The sequence below is a fragment of the Schistocerca americana genome, chromosome 1 (assembly GCF_021461395.2).
Source record: "Schistocerca americana isolate TAMUIC-IGC-003095 chromosome 1, iqSchAmer2.1, whole genome shotgun sequence".
NCBI classification, from domain to species: Eukaryota; Metazoa; Arthropoda; class Insecta; order Orthoptera; family Acrididae; genus Schistocerca; species Schistocerca americana.
The window spans coordinates 1,046,013,506-1,046,029,491 of NC_060119.1; the positions used below are offsets into that span (position 1 = coordinate 1,046,013,506).

General features: G+C 39.2%; 1 protein-coding gene across 3 annotated transcripts in view; it reads left to right on the forward strand.

Annotated features, from left to right (window-relative positions):
• The window catches only part of LOC124549481 (geranylgeranyl pyrophosphate synthase), a 110,691-nt gene that overhangs the window by 43,678 nt on the left and 51,027 nt on the right, over positions 1–15,986 (forward strand). For 2 of the 3 annotated variants that reach the window (XM_047125248.1, XM_047125246.1), the window contains exon 6: positions 402–596. In XM_047125248.1, coding sequence (XP_046981204.1) covers positions 402–596 — 195 coding nt within the window. Of the gene's footprint in view, positions 1–401; positions 3,061–15,986 lie in introns of those variants that run through there. The other variant, XM_047125247.1, reaches the window with a different exon arrangement.

Sequence of the window (15,986 nt, forward strand, 5' to 3'; positions counted from 1 at the left end):
TAACATAAACTTTGGTTGATCTAGAAGCCCAGAAATCTTGGTTTGTTATAAGTTCCTATACTCAGTTTTTTCCTCCAGGCATGCTCTGCAATAACATGAAAGTTTTTAGTATTTGAACCGCACTGCATAATACCCTATTCTTTAAATACATTTCATCAGAAGCATGTTTATATGTATTATTTCATTCGTCACGAAGTTGCTAATACCTCATGTTGCTTGACACAGACTATTTTTCTTGAATAGTTATTCGTAGCAACTGTTTCAGTCTGTAGCTGATAAGTTGCAAATCAAATCCTGTAATGTAGTGATTGCTGTTGAATGCTTACAAAACTAGCTTTAACATTAAATGCCTAGTTTAATGTGTTCTGCTAATCCATATAGATTCCTTATGAAAAATTCAGATATATTACGGCAGAGAACACACGATGTTGAAGTAAAAAAGTACTGTATTACTTTGCTTGAAAAGTATGGATCCTTTGATTATACACGACAGACATTGGAGCAGTTGGATATTGAAGCCAGGGCAGAAGTGGAAAGGCTGGGAGGCAACCCCTTAATGGAAGCTCTTCTTGATGCGCTGTTGACATGGAAAAATGGTGCGCAAGCAAAGCGACGAGTTTCTATCACTGAATAAAATATCAGAGTTGTGTTGTGTAGTGAACTGTTGTTTGTTTTTCCCAGAGTTTAGTAAAACTGTATAAGTTATTTTATTTATGACTGTTGTGATGTGTCAAATGAAATTACTTTTTTGTTAAACCGCAGAAGCCTAACGTATAAGTCTTAAAAATATATGTAACTTGCAAACTGTATGTTCCAAAACTCTACCGAAACATTATAAGAAAGTTGCAACCTACAAGGCTGTGAGCTATGAAAAATGACACCAACTTTCTTATCAGAATATTTTGCAGCGAAAGAGGCTATATCGTGAATACATTTGAGTTGCAGCCTATTTACTATACCTATTTTGGAGTTTTGGAACATAGTTGCAGAATATCAGTATTAAATGCCATTAGTGGTGAATCAAAGCGTGTATAAGATGACAATATTGAAAACATTCCATTATATATGCAGGCTTGTAGCAGTTTAGAGGATAGATTAGGTAGCAACATTGTTATGAATAATTTATTGTTTTAAAGCATTAGTTTCAGCCAATAGCAGCTGTGAGAGCAGCGTGATCTAAGTGTGTGCAAGGTCACTGCCTGTGATAAACAATTTGTCAATTTTACTGCAGTAGTCATGTCGAAGTTGAGATTTTATATTAATTTCCATTCTTTCATTTGTGTGTCCTATTTATGTCTTTGTCATTGTATTTTTCTTATATTTCTAAATTATACTGAGATCTGTTAAGAGGGAAATCTTTACCTAGCACTTCCAATCTTCACAATACATTTCACTGCACTCTTATGCACATCGCTGCCCTTCAGTTCATACAGACCTTTAATACTTCTTCAGAGAGCTTCACATCTGTCAGTTTATTCCTGAAATTATGTTCATTCTAGTAAGTGACTTATCTTCTCTGCCGACATTTCCACGCACTCTGTAATAGTCTGTTCATTTAATATCATTCTCTCTTCCACATCACAATTTTAACAAATATCATTATAGTTTTTCTGGTTTGTTTTGCTCATTTTGTAAAAGTTTCAACATATTTTACTATGCTTTTTATATACAAGAATGTTTGTCTAAAATTTTGTAAATATATGTTGGTGCCATGAGACAACTTAACATGCCCACTGACTCAGACATGTCTTGCAAAAGCAAGCTTAAAGGCAGTCGTTAATAAAATAAGATTGTTGATAGTGGCAAAACACCTTTCTATGGTGCCCAATGACATGCCTCTTAGATTTGTCCACAACCTTTATTGTAAAGGTGGGAAGCTCTGTGACACTGGGTGCTTTGAGTTTTAGTGAAATTCCATTTCCTACACTCTTAATAGTGTGTCTGGCTATGGCAGAAAAATGAAGACCATAATCTTTCCACAGATAAATTGTTTCCTCAAAATTGTAGTCACCATTTAAAGAGCAGTGTAAAGTGTACAGTTTGTAGTTTTGCTCATGTTGCAAGCAGGTCTCACTGTCCACAGTTAAGAAGGAAATTAAATTTAGAATTTACTGTGCTCCACACAGCTCATATTAGAGACAGTGCCCATATAATCATATCCATCTATGCTAGTGGTATACTAATTTTACCTCATTATCAAAACCACAAGTTGATTGTAAAAATTTTCTTTGTATATAATTTAAGGTTGAAAGAGAGAACTCATCAAGTAGAAGTGTTGAAATGGCATCAGGCGCACAAAAAACAATGAAAACCTCACTTTACTGTTTTCCGTTTAAAATATTTAATAGTTTTAAAACATGTCAAAAAAATATAAGTAATATAAATATACAATTGCTTTGTCAAGTTCTAAAATCTTAATCACTCTGTTTATTTGCCAAAGTTTTAGAAAATGTTGATTCTGGTACAGTCAATACTTTTGTAGATTTTGCTACTACAACAGGAGCATATTTCAGAATATTTTGGGCTTTATGTTTAGCCTCCTCTCTTTCCTGCTCTTCATTAAGTTGTCTCCTGCATTATTTTAAAAAAAAAAGTGTTAGTCAATTACCCAACACTTCTACTATTGGGTGAGTTGCGTGCTTTACCCCTAAGGTATTTGCATTTTGCAAGAATGTTCCTTACCACATTTAAAATTTTGTTGTAATGTTTGTGTTAGTAAAAAATTAGTGTCTCAGTTTCCAAACTGAATTTGTAAAATGCATGTAGCTTGCAACTTTTTAACGTGAGAGTAATTTAGTGTTGCTTATTGTCGCATTGAAGTCAATCGTGTTTGATAGTAGTAGCTGTGTTAAAACCAATGCTTTACTTCCAGAGGGTAGTAAGTTTTGTAAGGCGGAACATGAATTGGAATAAAAGTAGATAGTTAATTTCAGGTACAGGTGCATATCACGTTAGTAAGAAAGCCGGGACTTTTCACAATTGTAGTGTTAAATGTACCACACAATTTTTCCATATATTGAATAAACAAAGGAACACTTTGTATGTTTCTGGAAACTTCTAGTTTAGTATTTTGTTAATTTAATTCTTCTGCCAACATTCGTTTGACCTGTAACTTATGCTCTGTTCTGCTCCCCATGTGCTTGGTGTTTTTGTAACTTTCCCATTCACGTCTGTCTCGAAAAAGAAATGGGAATATCAAATGTTATATTTCCTGGACCCATAAAACAAATGCAGCATAGGATGACTGGACACACAGAGGCCACGTTGACCAAAATGCCAGAAGACCACACATTGAGGTGTAAGGCAAAGCAGTCAGAAGCTTTTTGTCCAAATATCCAATGTATAATTAACGTAATGATATGTGAAATCAAACGGCTAGTGACATCTCAACTAGGTTAAGTAAAATACGAAGTAGCTTCTTAGCTCTTATTAAAGCACTTAATACAGTTTTTGTAATTTTATCTAAGAGAGAAATTACACTTCAGCAAACCATTCTCTTGTGAGGGCATTTATCAAAATATTGCACAATGCACACAGGTTCGTGAAGAGAGCCAAATTCAATTACTAAATCAGCCATCAGTGCCAACATTTCACATTTTACAAATTTGGAGAATAATCGGGTGGTGATGGGGCAAAGCATATTAACGAGATCAAAATTGTATTTTCCTATTTGTCAGTCAAGTGGACTGTTTGCTGCAGACTAATCATGTACTGTTGCCAAAAATGCACAAGTGGTAAATTGATGCTCTTATTCATAATGGAAATTTATATGAAGAATTTTCTCTATTCATTTTCAGCATTTCACTACAATTCCGATTGGAAAGTGTTCTAGGAGGAAATACTACGGGACTCAGTATTATTTCATTACTTGATCATTGAATACACAAGAAGCCAGATAATGGGGTTTGATGCGTTCCAACCCATTTAAGCAATATTAGAATAATTCATTACTAAATACAAAGCTAAAAATGATTATAATTTCTTCTGAGGTTTTATACAGTTCTTGTGGTTCAATATTCCTTATCAGTGTATCAGCGCAGAAGAGTATTCACCATCAGTGGAAATGTAACTACACACATAGATGAATTTCTTCACATCTCAACTCCATTATATATAAAAATAGTATCAGCTGCCCTGCTACAAACCTAATACAACACGCTAAGTTATTAATGTCATTCAGTTTTCCCAATTACTAGAGCATCTTGTGAGCCTGTATGTTGGGTCTGTGATTTTTACCTCTGTTAACATATTTTCAGTTGTCAGTTCATAATAATCACAGAATATCATTGGCTCTTAGAACATGGTCAAAATGTGACTCACTCTACATTAACATTAACCTATTAAATAATATGAAGCTGTTTCATATACCCACAAACAATATCAAACCATTTGAAAATTTTCCCCAAAATGCTGATAGTGTGTCTGCATGTGGAATGTTGATTGTATGTATTGATTCTTCTGGCTGTCTCCTCAAACTAATAACTAAAATCTTCAAATTGCTGTACCACACAGTCCATGAGACTGGTTCTTACCTATCTTAACACCTGTCATTAGATTTCAGTCGGTGGAGGTACCGACATTGGCATTGAAATGTGCTACACTCATCATCCATAAACCTCAGGATTATTGTCTGCCGTCACACACACATTATGATAAAAGCTCTGGAACATTTCAGCAATAGGTCGACTGTCCATTTTTTTAGCATAAAGAAAATGTTCTTTCTACAACAACTCAGAAACCAACAATTTTCAAAACACATTCAGTTGACATTTCCTTGGCTTACTATAAGAATGTGTCCCTCAAAGATTAAAGTATTGTGATAGTCTCTGTATAAAGCACCACTCTATTGTCCCAAAAAATAGAGTCCTTGTCCATCACGTTTACACTGTTTCCACAAGTTGATATTCAAAATGGTGTTGTGGTTTCTGCTGGGATCGCTATTTGCTGTCATATTACTGAATTAATTTCTCCCCTATATAGAGCCCGGTACCCATTTCCTCTTTGCCATTTTAAGTTGGTGGCCAGCCCACTGGATGACTTATATAGAATCAAAATTATAAATATAGACTTAAATTGAGAAAAATGCAAGTGGCTAGTAAGAAACTGCACATGTTTTCTGACAAACATCTTTTACTTGTGAAGGGAACTGAAGCAAATTTCGCAGTTGGTCTTAGTACTCGACACAGATGGATGATAACTTGACTTCTTATTGTTCTGTGTAGGGTTGCTAAAAGTAGTGCAACTGCAACCACTTTGCTTCTGATAGTTCAAACATGCTTCTTCAGTAGTCCCTCCTGGGGCAGTAATGGTGAGCTGCACAGCAGCAGGTGAGGCATCACCCAACCTCGGTGTCCGAGATAATGTGTCTGAATTGCATGAAGACCATTTGGTATTGTTAATGTTGTCGCCTTCATCATCTTAAATTTTTGAAAGTTACCCTTGTGGGCCTGGAATGCTGCATCCAGGCACACATTGCAATCATACGTTAAACATACACAAGTCAGGTGGCTCTGTGTGGTTTTGTCAGTTATACAAAGTCACTAATATCTCACTAGGCAACTGTGGGCACAACTGTCAAATGATGAATAATACTTTCCTCTTCAGTCTGCAAGATTTTTAATTATTTGGTCTCTCCTCTCTTATACTCCCTCTTACACCTGCATTCACCATTATTGCATTGTAACACTAGACTCACATTCGAGAAGACATTGGTTCAAACCTGCGTCTGGCTGTTCTGACAGGTTTTCCGTGATTTCTCTAAATCACTGCAGGAATGGCCAGGATGGTTCCTTTGAGAGGGCACTGCCAATTTCCAGCCCCATCTGTCCCTAACCTGAGCTGGTGCTCCGTTTCTTATGACCTCATTGTTGATGGTATGTTAAACACTAATGTCCTCCTCCTCCTCCTCCTCCTCCTCCTCCTCCTCCTCCTCGCATTCTACTCTTCCACCAAAAGTCACTATTGTTATTAACTTCAGTTTTGTCTTTTTGTCATGTTCCTTTGTGTGCTTTGCTTATCCTGCCTCCCCTCATAGCATGCTGTAGTTTGGCTAGGCATGTATAAGTTACTTGGTCTGTAGGTATAACCTTTCAGAGTAGCAGTGCAAAAGCAGCATCTCCCCCAAGCATTCAAATTTTCCTGGTTTTGTCTTGTGGCTTCTGCATTGGTTCATATACTTCTCTTGTGTTTTGTCATTTTAGTAGCAACCTCTTTGAAAATAATATGTGGTGATTGTGTTCAAGACAAATGAAACATGTCTTCTAGCCTCAAGCAACTATGCGGTGCATTGCTTCCATTGGTATGCTTCATGAAAAGACTATAATGTTAATTGGCTATAAAGTTCCTATATGGAGACTTGTAAGGCATCCACATTTCCATTGACAGCAACCCTTGAAAATAAAATTTTTAGTGGAGATTGATTTCACCGGTGAAAGTTGAAATTCTATTTGAACCGTACTTGCCTCTTCTTCACGGATAGTCCCACAGCCAAATATTTATTGAATGAATTTGGCTTTTTTTTCTTCACTTAGGCTGTTACATATTTATTTTTACTAAGAGTTTCAGCTTACAAAGCCATTGATTAGTGAATATCTGTACAGAAAAGCATACTTCCATTATATACACAAAAAAAGAACACAGTGGTGTGAAGGTAAATTAGTGGGAAAAAAATAAATGTCAAAACTGTTAACATGCCTAAAACAGTTGTAAACCAATATGAATTGAGATACAGATTGTGAATATGTTGTCAATTTAGACATTTGGCAAATTACAGGCAATCGTTTTTTCTGCTAGTGTACTGTCACACAATTGTGTCTTATTTCATGTAGTAACATAAGTAGGCTTTTCAGTACAGGTATTCACTAGGTAGTGGCTTCTTAAGCCAAAACCAGTGGTGAAAATCCAAAAAATAGTGCCCTAAGTGAACAAAAAGTTCCACATTCATTCAAAAACTTGTCTCTTCATGGAAAAATAATGCACTTCTACTGACTTCCAGTTACTGGTTACAAACTGAAGAGATTCAGCTTTTGTTCTTCACAACCTCTCTGTTGCATATCTTAGCTCCAGTTATAAGGTGAAACGCAATGGTGTTCTCCTGACAACTTCTCTCTTCTCAGTGTATACGTAAACTAACAAACAAATTACAAGGAGACAGAATGTGTAGCCCATACTTACCTTTAAGTGGCAAGATGTAAAGTAGGCACACAAATGGAGAAAAAATTATAATAGCTTTTAGAAGTGCTAGTTCCTTCCTCTGGCAAGAAATAGGGATAGGTTGCTGAAGGTTAGAAAGGGGAACCAGGTAAATCAGGTTGAAAGGGACCCATCTGTTTAGAGGAAGGGGAAACAAGACATACACACATCAAAAAAAGGTTTTGTATCACCTTATTTCCAAGAGTTCCAGAACCTGTGCAGAAAATTGGAACAGAGATCAACATAAACATCATTTCCACACTTTTTATTGCTCATGAAAACCACATATTGCATGTTGCACCACCATACAGCGAGACCTTCAGAGGTGGTGGTCCAGTTTGCTGTACACACTGGTACCTCTAATACCCAGTAGCATGTCCTCTTGTATTTATGCATGCCTGTATTCGTCGTGGCATACTATCCATAAGTTCATCAAGGCACTGTTTGTCCAGATTGTCCCACTCCTCAACAGCAGTTCGGCGTAGATCCATCAGAGTGGTTGGTGGGTCTTGTCGTCCATAAACAGCCTTTTTCAGTCTATCCCAGGCATGTTCGATAGGGTTCATGTCTACAGAACATGCTGGCTACTCTAGTCAAGCGATGTTATCCTGAAGGAAGTCATTCACAAGATATTCATGATGGGGGCATGAATTGTCGTTCATCGAGACTGATCTGGCGATATGGTTGCAGTATCAGTCGGAGGATGGCATTCACGTATTGCACAGCCATTACAGCGCCTTCCATGACCACTAGTGGTGTACATCGGCCTCACATAAATGCCACCCCAAAACAGCAGGGACCCTCCACCTTTCAGCACTCGTGGGCCAATATGTCTAAGGCATTCAGCCTGACCAGGTTGCCTCCAGACACATCTCTGACGATTGTCCGGTTGAAGGCATATGCAACACTCATCGGTGAAGAGAACATGATGCCATTCCTGAGCAGTCCGTGCGGCATGTTGTCGGGCCCATCTGTACCATGCTGCACGGTGTCATGGTTGCTAAAAGATGGACCTCGCTATGGACTTTAGGAGTGAAGCTGTGCATCATGCAGCCTATTGCACACAGTTTGAGTCATATCATGATGTGCTGTGGCTGCATAAAACCATTATTCAACATGGTGGCATTGCTGCCAGGGTTCCTCTGAGCCATAATCCGTAGGTAGCGGTCATCCACTGCAGTAGTAGCCCTTGGGCGACCTGAGTGAGGCATGTCATTGACAGTTCCTGTCTCTCTGCATCTCCTCCATTTCCGAAAAACATCACTTTGGTTCACTCCAAGACACCTGGACACTTCCCTTGTTGAGAGCCCTTCTTGGCAACAATGCAGACGCGATTGAACCATGGTATTGACCGTCTAGGCGGGGATGAACTACAGATAACACAAGCCATGTACCTCCTTCCTGGTGGTATGACTGGAAATGATCAGCTGTCAAACCCTCTCCGTCTAATACGTGCTGCTCATGCATGGTTGTTTACACCTTTGGGCGGGTTTAGTGACACTTCTGAACAGTCAAAATGACTGTGTCTGTGTTACAATATCCACAGTCAATGTCTATCTTCAGGAGTTCTGGGAACCGGGGTGATGCAAAACTTTTTTTGATGTGTGTGGAACAGCCTTTGTGGAATTTTTCTTGTTTTTTTGTGTGTTATCCACGATTGTTGCCTAGCACCCTTCTTCTTCATTTGGTGTTACTTTTTTTTCTATGGTTCTTTGTTTCGCCTTGTCTTCCCAATAGATTGCTCGTATTCACCCTGGGGTTTGAGTGACCTATTTCTCCTTACTAATTGTCACCAACCACTGTATCTTTCATCCCTGGGGAAGGAAGTTAGTGACTTTTCATCTCTGTAGCAATTCAAAACAGCAAGCAATTATTAAGAAGCACAATAAAAGAATAGGCACCATTTTTCACCCTGTGAAGGTATTGTGACCAAGGGGTGCAGGATTGCAAAACAGTTACAGATTTTACAGTAGAACAGAGTGAAGCTTGTAAAGTGGTGTTTCTGAGAGTACCTCTAGACAATACAAATTGTTGGACCAGTAAGTCAGGTTCCAATATCTTGCCATGTGTATACTAGTAAGCCAGTTAAATAAAGGGCCTCATGATACCTGGTGTTTGGAATGGCCAGATCTCCCGATTAAAAAAGTCGACACTTCTCTCTGTTGACTGACATATGCGTAGTATCAGTATCTCAATATAAAACCAGCAAGATTGAGAAACCTCTCACTCCGTACTGACAATGGCAATCAGTGCTACATTCCTGTTGGGTGTTAATTTGCATATCTTCCTGGTTATTTCCTGCTATCATAAAAGTATGACTTCTTTTTTCAGTGCTTGGCCTGACCATGTAGGTGAATTCCTTGGTTATTTCTGGTTTGTTATGAATTTCATTGATTCTAGTCTGGTCAGCAGTTGTATTCGGGTGTACTTTGGCTACTTCAAATACAATTGGTTTGCCCAAGCTCCACCTTCTTTTCTTTGCTTTATTCTCAACAAAACAGTAACAATTTATACAGTTGTCCCAATGCCCCCCTCCCCTCCCCCAAACAGCAACCCTCCTCATCGTTTTACAGAGATAGAAAGCAATCTTTGGTGCTCAAGAGGTCCATGCTGCTGCTCATATGGTATGGCCATGGTGTCATAGGTGACTTGTTTTATGTAACTGTCATGGTGTAATATCCAAATTCTCTCCCACATTTTTAGTAATAATGACGATTGAATTCCTTACAATGTATGACATTTTCTGTAATTTCATTCCTTCCTTCCTGATGATGGACAAAAGATTAAAATGCAAAACCTGTTGAAGATTTTCTGGATTTGTGGTACCTTTATTTTGCAGTGTGTAGCAACTTACAAAAATACTGACAAGACAATTTCTTTTATTTTGAATACTGTGTCTTCTGAGGACTTTGCCTGTTTTGTTTGTTGTATTTTAAGCTAAATGGTTTTTTAAGGGCTAATCATCTATGCTGGGTAATATTCAGCCTTGGTCTGTGTTCAAGGAATTTATAAAATTCTTGTGAATGCGGCAGCACTGCATTCCAACTAGTCCATGTTCAAAGTCACTGAGCTCTCCTGACTGACCCATTCTGCTTTTACTTCTTCCCTACTGACAGCGCAGTACGCTCACCTCCTTTTTTACTGGCAAGAGCCACTTCTCATGGCATCCAGTGATCAATTCCACATTACATACGGGTGTCCAGATACTTTTGATCAGATAGTGTATGATTTCAGAACAATGCATGTTTTTGACAAATATGCCATTGTCAAACACAACTTCATAAACAACCATACAGTTATGTTTGATGAAGCTCTAATCTTATCCTGTACACATACATAATCGTATTCTGACATTGTAAAAGCTGTTAAGATCAGAATGTGCAACAAGAACAACCACTAACAGAATCACCATCACTACTAATGTTGCTCCATCATAGATGTTGACATAATCTTTGGAATCGTATTCAGGTTCCTTGACTTTGTGATCTCGATGATGTAATTGAGCCAGCTAAATAAATGGTGACAGGTAAGTCATTGAAAGCTTGATTTTACATACAAATCTGATGTGCAGGAAATCCGTAAAATATTTATCCAAGGATGTCACCACAAAGAGTTGTGTTCTCCTTTTAGTATAGCTTGTTTCATTTCATGTGTAAAAGACAAAGTAATGATATGCTTATGATGAAATAGTAATATGTGCACAGTCAGACTTACGTTGAAATCTCTATGTTGTCTGGGAAATCATATGATGTGTACAGGCAGCTGCATGGTACCAGGACGAAAAATAGTACCATCTCTAGGATCCTAAATAGACAACACAAGGTAACCAACTGGGGTAAGAAGGGAAAGGCATTGTGTACTAAGAAACTGCTTCATAAGTATTTGTGTACTGGCGTCAGGAGATCAGATAAATGTTGCTTCTGTTAGTCAAATAAAAATTACCGTGCTACGTTTCAAGTCACTGCAGGCAGCTCAGGTGCATGTAAGCCCACATCTAAAGTTGCATCACTCGATGTACTATGAAGTGGTCCCACGCAACTTTTACATTAAGGCTGACATCTATCTAGGTTTACATTCTGGCATACAATTGAACCCATGTCAGTTAGATACCCAAACCCACAACTATTGTGGTTGATGCCATTTTTCCCATTGTTACAGATTCATGGATTCTCATGTCATCTGAGGTGGTATTAACATGCCAGTGTGGAGAGGAGGGATGACAGTGACAGTCGCATTGTAATAGCTTTTATTTGTTTTGTAACAAGTGTGGTAGTGCAAATACATGTCTAAGTAACAACAGGGCTTTTTTAGTTTATCTTCCTATTATTTTCATTTAGATGTTAGTGATAGGATGGACCAGAAGTGCGCTTGTTGTGTCCAAATACAGGAGAGACTGGCCTCAATTAGCAAACGTCTGAAGGCACTGTTGGATATGATCTTCCATCTGCAGGTTGCTGCCTCAGGGTGTAGCAGCAATGGGCAAGCTGGGTCATTGCATGTAGCACCTCAAGTGTCACTTGTTTCTCCCATGGGACTTGCTGTTGAGGCATCTTCCAGTGCATCCAACATAAGGAGCCCTGTTCACCACAGGGTGATTCGTGGGTCATAAGTCTGCAGCTCACGGTCACGTTCTCGTTTCTCGAGCGGGGTCAGGGATTTTCACCTGCCTCGAGATGACTGGGTGTTTGTGCTGTCCTCATCATTCTTCAAAAGTGGCAAGATTGGACTGAGCAATGGTTGGGAATTTGTACGGGCACTGATAACCGCACAGTTGAGTGCCCCCCAAACCAAACGTCATCATTTTGGGTCATAACTCATTCGCACTGCTCAATGTGGAGACTGAATGAGGGCACTGGCTACCTAGCCTTATCCATTCACCCTGCGAGGGGCCTTCAACAGGACGACAAGGCACCCAAGGGGAGGGGGGGGGGGGAGGGGGGTAGTCATCGGAGCTCCAATGGTAGGTGCGTTATGGAGCCCCTTAGGGGAACTGTCTAAGGCTGGAAAGGAGTCCAATCAGCACTCAATATGTCTGCCTGAGAGCCTCATATGAGATGCGGATGAGGCTATGCCTGCAGTTATCAGGGCTGCAGTCATCTAAAAATTTCAACTCGTGTCAGCACTAGTAATGTATTTGCTTCAGTTCTGAAGCCATTCTCAGTTCATATGGACAGCTGGCAGAACTGGTGAAGAATGTTAGCCTCACTTGTGGTGTACAAGCAGAATTAACAATTTGCAGTGTTGCACCCAGAGTTGACTGAATCCTTTGGTTTGGAAGCAAATAGTATGTCTCGACCAGAGACTCCACTGATTCTATGGCGGTCTAGGCTACAGATTTCTGGACTTGTGTTAATGGGCTAGAGCATCGTAGGACTCTCTTGACTACTCAGGGGTGCACTATACAGTAGAAGCAACTACTCAGGTAGCAGAGTAGTTGTAGAGTACACATTGTGGTTCTTTAGGCTCGACAATAATTTGAGGTCTTGTGATGAATGCTCACCATTCGAGAAGCAGAGAGTGAAATCAGATAGTGTGAAGACACCTCAAATGTCAGTGAGCGAGGTGGTGCAATGGTTAGCACATTGGACTTGCACTTGGGAGAATGATGGTTCAAACCCCTGCTGGCCTTCGACATGATTTCTCTGTTGCACTCAAGCAAATGTTATTCTAGTTCCTTTGAAAAGGACACAGACAATTATCTTCCCATCCTTTTGAAATCCAAGCATGTGCTCCATCTCTAATGACCATGCTGTCAACGGTGTGTTCAACTCTAACCTACCTTCCTTCCTTCAATTGTCTAGCTTGTAACAGTAAATTGTCCCTCAATTTACTGCCCTCCAGGTAAGCCGCCGTGCTCAAATTATACTTTGAAAGAAGAGATGACTAAAACCTGAAGTAAAGAGCTCTGTAATACTGAACAAGGCTTGTAATGTATATGGAAAAGACAGGATAGACATCATGGGAGTGTTCATCGCATTTGACAAAAATATTGTCTCTGTCAAGTTAAAAATTGAATTTTTACTGCGGAGTTGTCTGGACACGATTAACTGGTTTAGGAGAACTAAAGTTAATAATCGGATGTTTTCATCAGTCAACCGATTCCATATTGAAGGTTCCAGAATGATTCAAAGAAAGTTTGCATTGAGTAGAGTGGAAATTTTCCGATTATGCAATTTTAGTTGGAAGTGACTTTAATCTACTGAGTATAGACATCTATGGGTTCACTGCAGGTGGAGTGGTTGTGAACAAATTCTCTGAAAACTGTCTTCAGCACCTAGTTCGACAGCCTACACGTACTGGAAATGTTTTAAACTTTGCGGCTACAAATAGACGTGAGATTATCCACATTGTCAGTCTACAGACTAGGATTTGAGACCATGATGTCATCACACTGATGCTGGTTAGTAAAGTTAATAAATTCATGAAGGAGGCTAGGGAGTCTCTTTGCTGGAAAAAGCCAATCGGCAGTTATCATTCTACTTAAACAATGAATCGACATCATTTAGTTCCAGTAAGAAGCATAACTCCAAAGTGCTGGGCGTAGTTGGACAGAAATTCATTTTTAGAGTGTGATGCAAAAAGAGACAGCCAAAGTTACATCTAAAATGAATATTTATTCAGTCAGTGACCAGTTTTGGGATATGCCCATTCTCAGACCAACCAATGATTGCCAGTTAAAATGTCTGTCCAAAATAGCAGGTGATTGGTCCCAACTAATTTTCATCAACGAAACCAATGTTTGCCAGTTACCAAACATTAGTTGGGACCATAATACATATATACGCACTTTGTTTGTTGCTGTGGTTGGCAGAAGTTTTAAGTGGGAAACATTAGTTGGTTTGAGAATTCGGGTTGCCCAAAACTGGTCATCAACCAAATAAACATCCATTTTAGTTGCAATCCTGGCTGTCTCTTTTTGCATCACAATCCAGTAAGAAGAAAGGCATGGAATTAGGGGCAAAATTTAAACTGATGGTAAATCACACTGTGGGTAAATATGTGCCGAGTAAGTGGATTAGGGATGGAAAATACTCACTATGGAATACAATATTAGTGGTGTGCTGCTTAACAGTCAGGTAAATTAAATTTAAACATAAAGGTGTAAAATGATATGAAATGAAATGAGCATATGAGGTTGGTGGTAGGGAAGGCGAGTGGATGATTTTATTTAATGGGAAAATTCTAGGAAAGTGTCACACATCTGTAAAGGAGACCACGTCCGGAACCTTGTGGGGAATCTCTTGAGTACCGCTCAAGGCTTTGGGATCCCCACAATGGCAAATTAAAGGTATAGTTAGAAGCTATTCATAGGCATGCTGCTAGGTTTGTTACTGGTAGGCTCGCTCAACATGTGATCACAGAAATGCTCCAAGTACTCAATGGCAATACCTGGAAGAAACACAACATTCTTTTTGGAAAACACTGTTGAGAAAGATTAGAGAACTGGTATTTACGACTGATTACTGAACAATTGTACATCCACAAATGTACATCTCTCATAAGGACTGTGAAAATGAGAATTTATAGCTCTTTCTGAGGCCTGTAGACAGTCATTTTTCCCTCATTCATTTTCCAAGTGGAACAGGAAAGGGGGAACAACTAGCAGTTGTACTAAGTACCCTCCCCCATGCTTTGTATTGTGGCTTGCAGACTATTTATGTAGATATATATGTACAAACATAAACTTTTCAGAACATTTTATATAAGCACCCACTGTAGCGTCAATCAGAAATGAAAATATAGTGCCATCTGAAGTGGAACACAGCTGAAGCTTCAATGACATGTGGCTCCCATCTCACTGCCAGTGATTAGGGTTGAGGGACAACAAGCTGCCATCAGTGAAACTAACATGACTGTAGTGTTCCCCCTCCTGGCTACTGTAGGACAGTGCCCAACCTCTGGATGGGGCATTGTTCTCTGACACATGTATTCCTCCTCCAGCAGGAGAATACACCATGTTTGCTTGTGGTATACAGGTATCTGTATACAAAATTCTAATAGAATGCATTTTATACTAAGCCATCAGGGCTGCAACCAACTTACTAGCTGACCTGCGTGCTACTTTAGCAGATAATGAGTCAAATGTGGTCTATGTTTTAAGATTCTGTGCAGTGCCTGATCTTCTCAATAGTATCTTAGGTAGAAAATTTTAATGTGTTTTCAGGGTGAGTGCTTGATCTGTTATTTTCCCATTTATCAGCTAGACACAATTCCCACTTTAACAGTTTTAGGTGTTGTGTAGTTAGAGCTTGGGTATTTCAATCACAAACTGCCTTGAGACATTAATCTTTTGTTGCACTGCATATGAGTGAGTGAGTCTGAGGGTAACTGAGGATTGTGTTTTACATTTTCCCATGTGGTGTATACTTTTCACATGACAAATCCGCCTTTGTATCCAATTAGTTGATTGAGGATACTGATGACCTCGCTGGTGTGTGCCTTATGTGTGCCTGCTGACAGCACCAACACCACCACCACCACCACCACCACCACCACCACGGCCAGTAATTGTCCATCTCAGCAGAGGTAGCTTCTTATATGATGGCGGCTTGTTAAGTCATTCCTCAACTGAGCCATCTGTCAGAATTACTGACTATCTTGTAAACCAAATGATGTTTCATCCAATTCCACATTATGCTGAATTAGAAATCAGGGACCTCACAGACTACCGGCTCTGTTTGCCTGCAAATAATGTTGATAATAATTGACTGAACTGGATCGACATTGGGGAAAAAGGGCTAAAACATACAAAAACCAAACTCTCAATAAAAATGCCCAAATAATAGACAAATTTT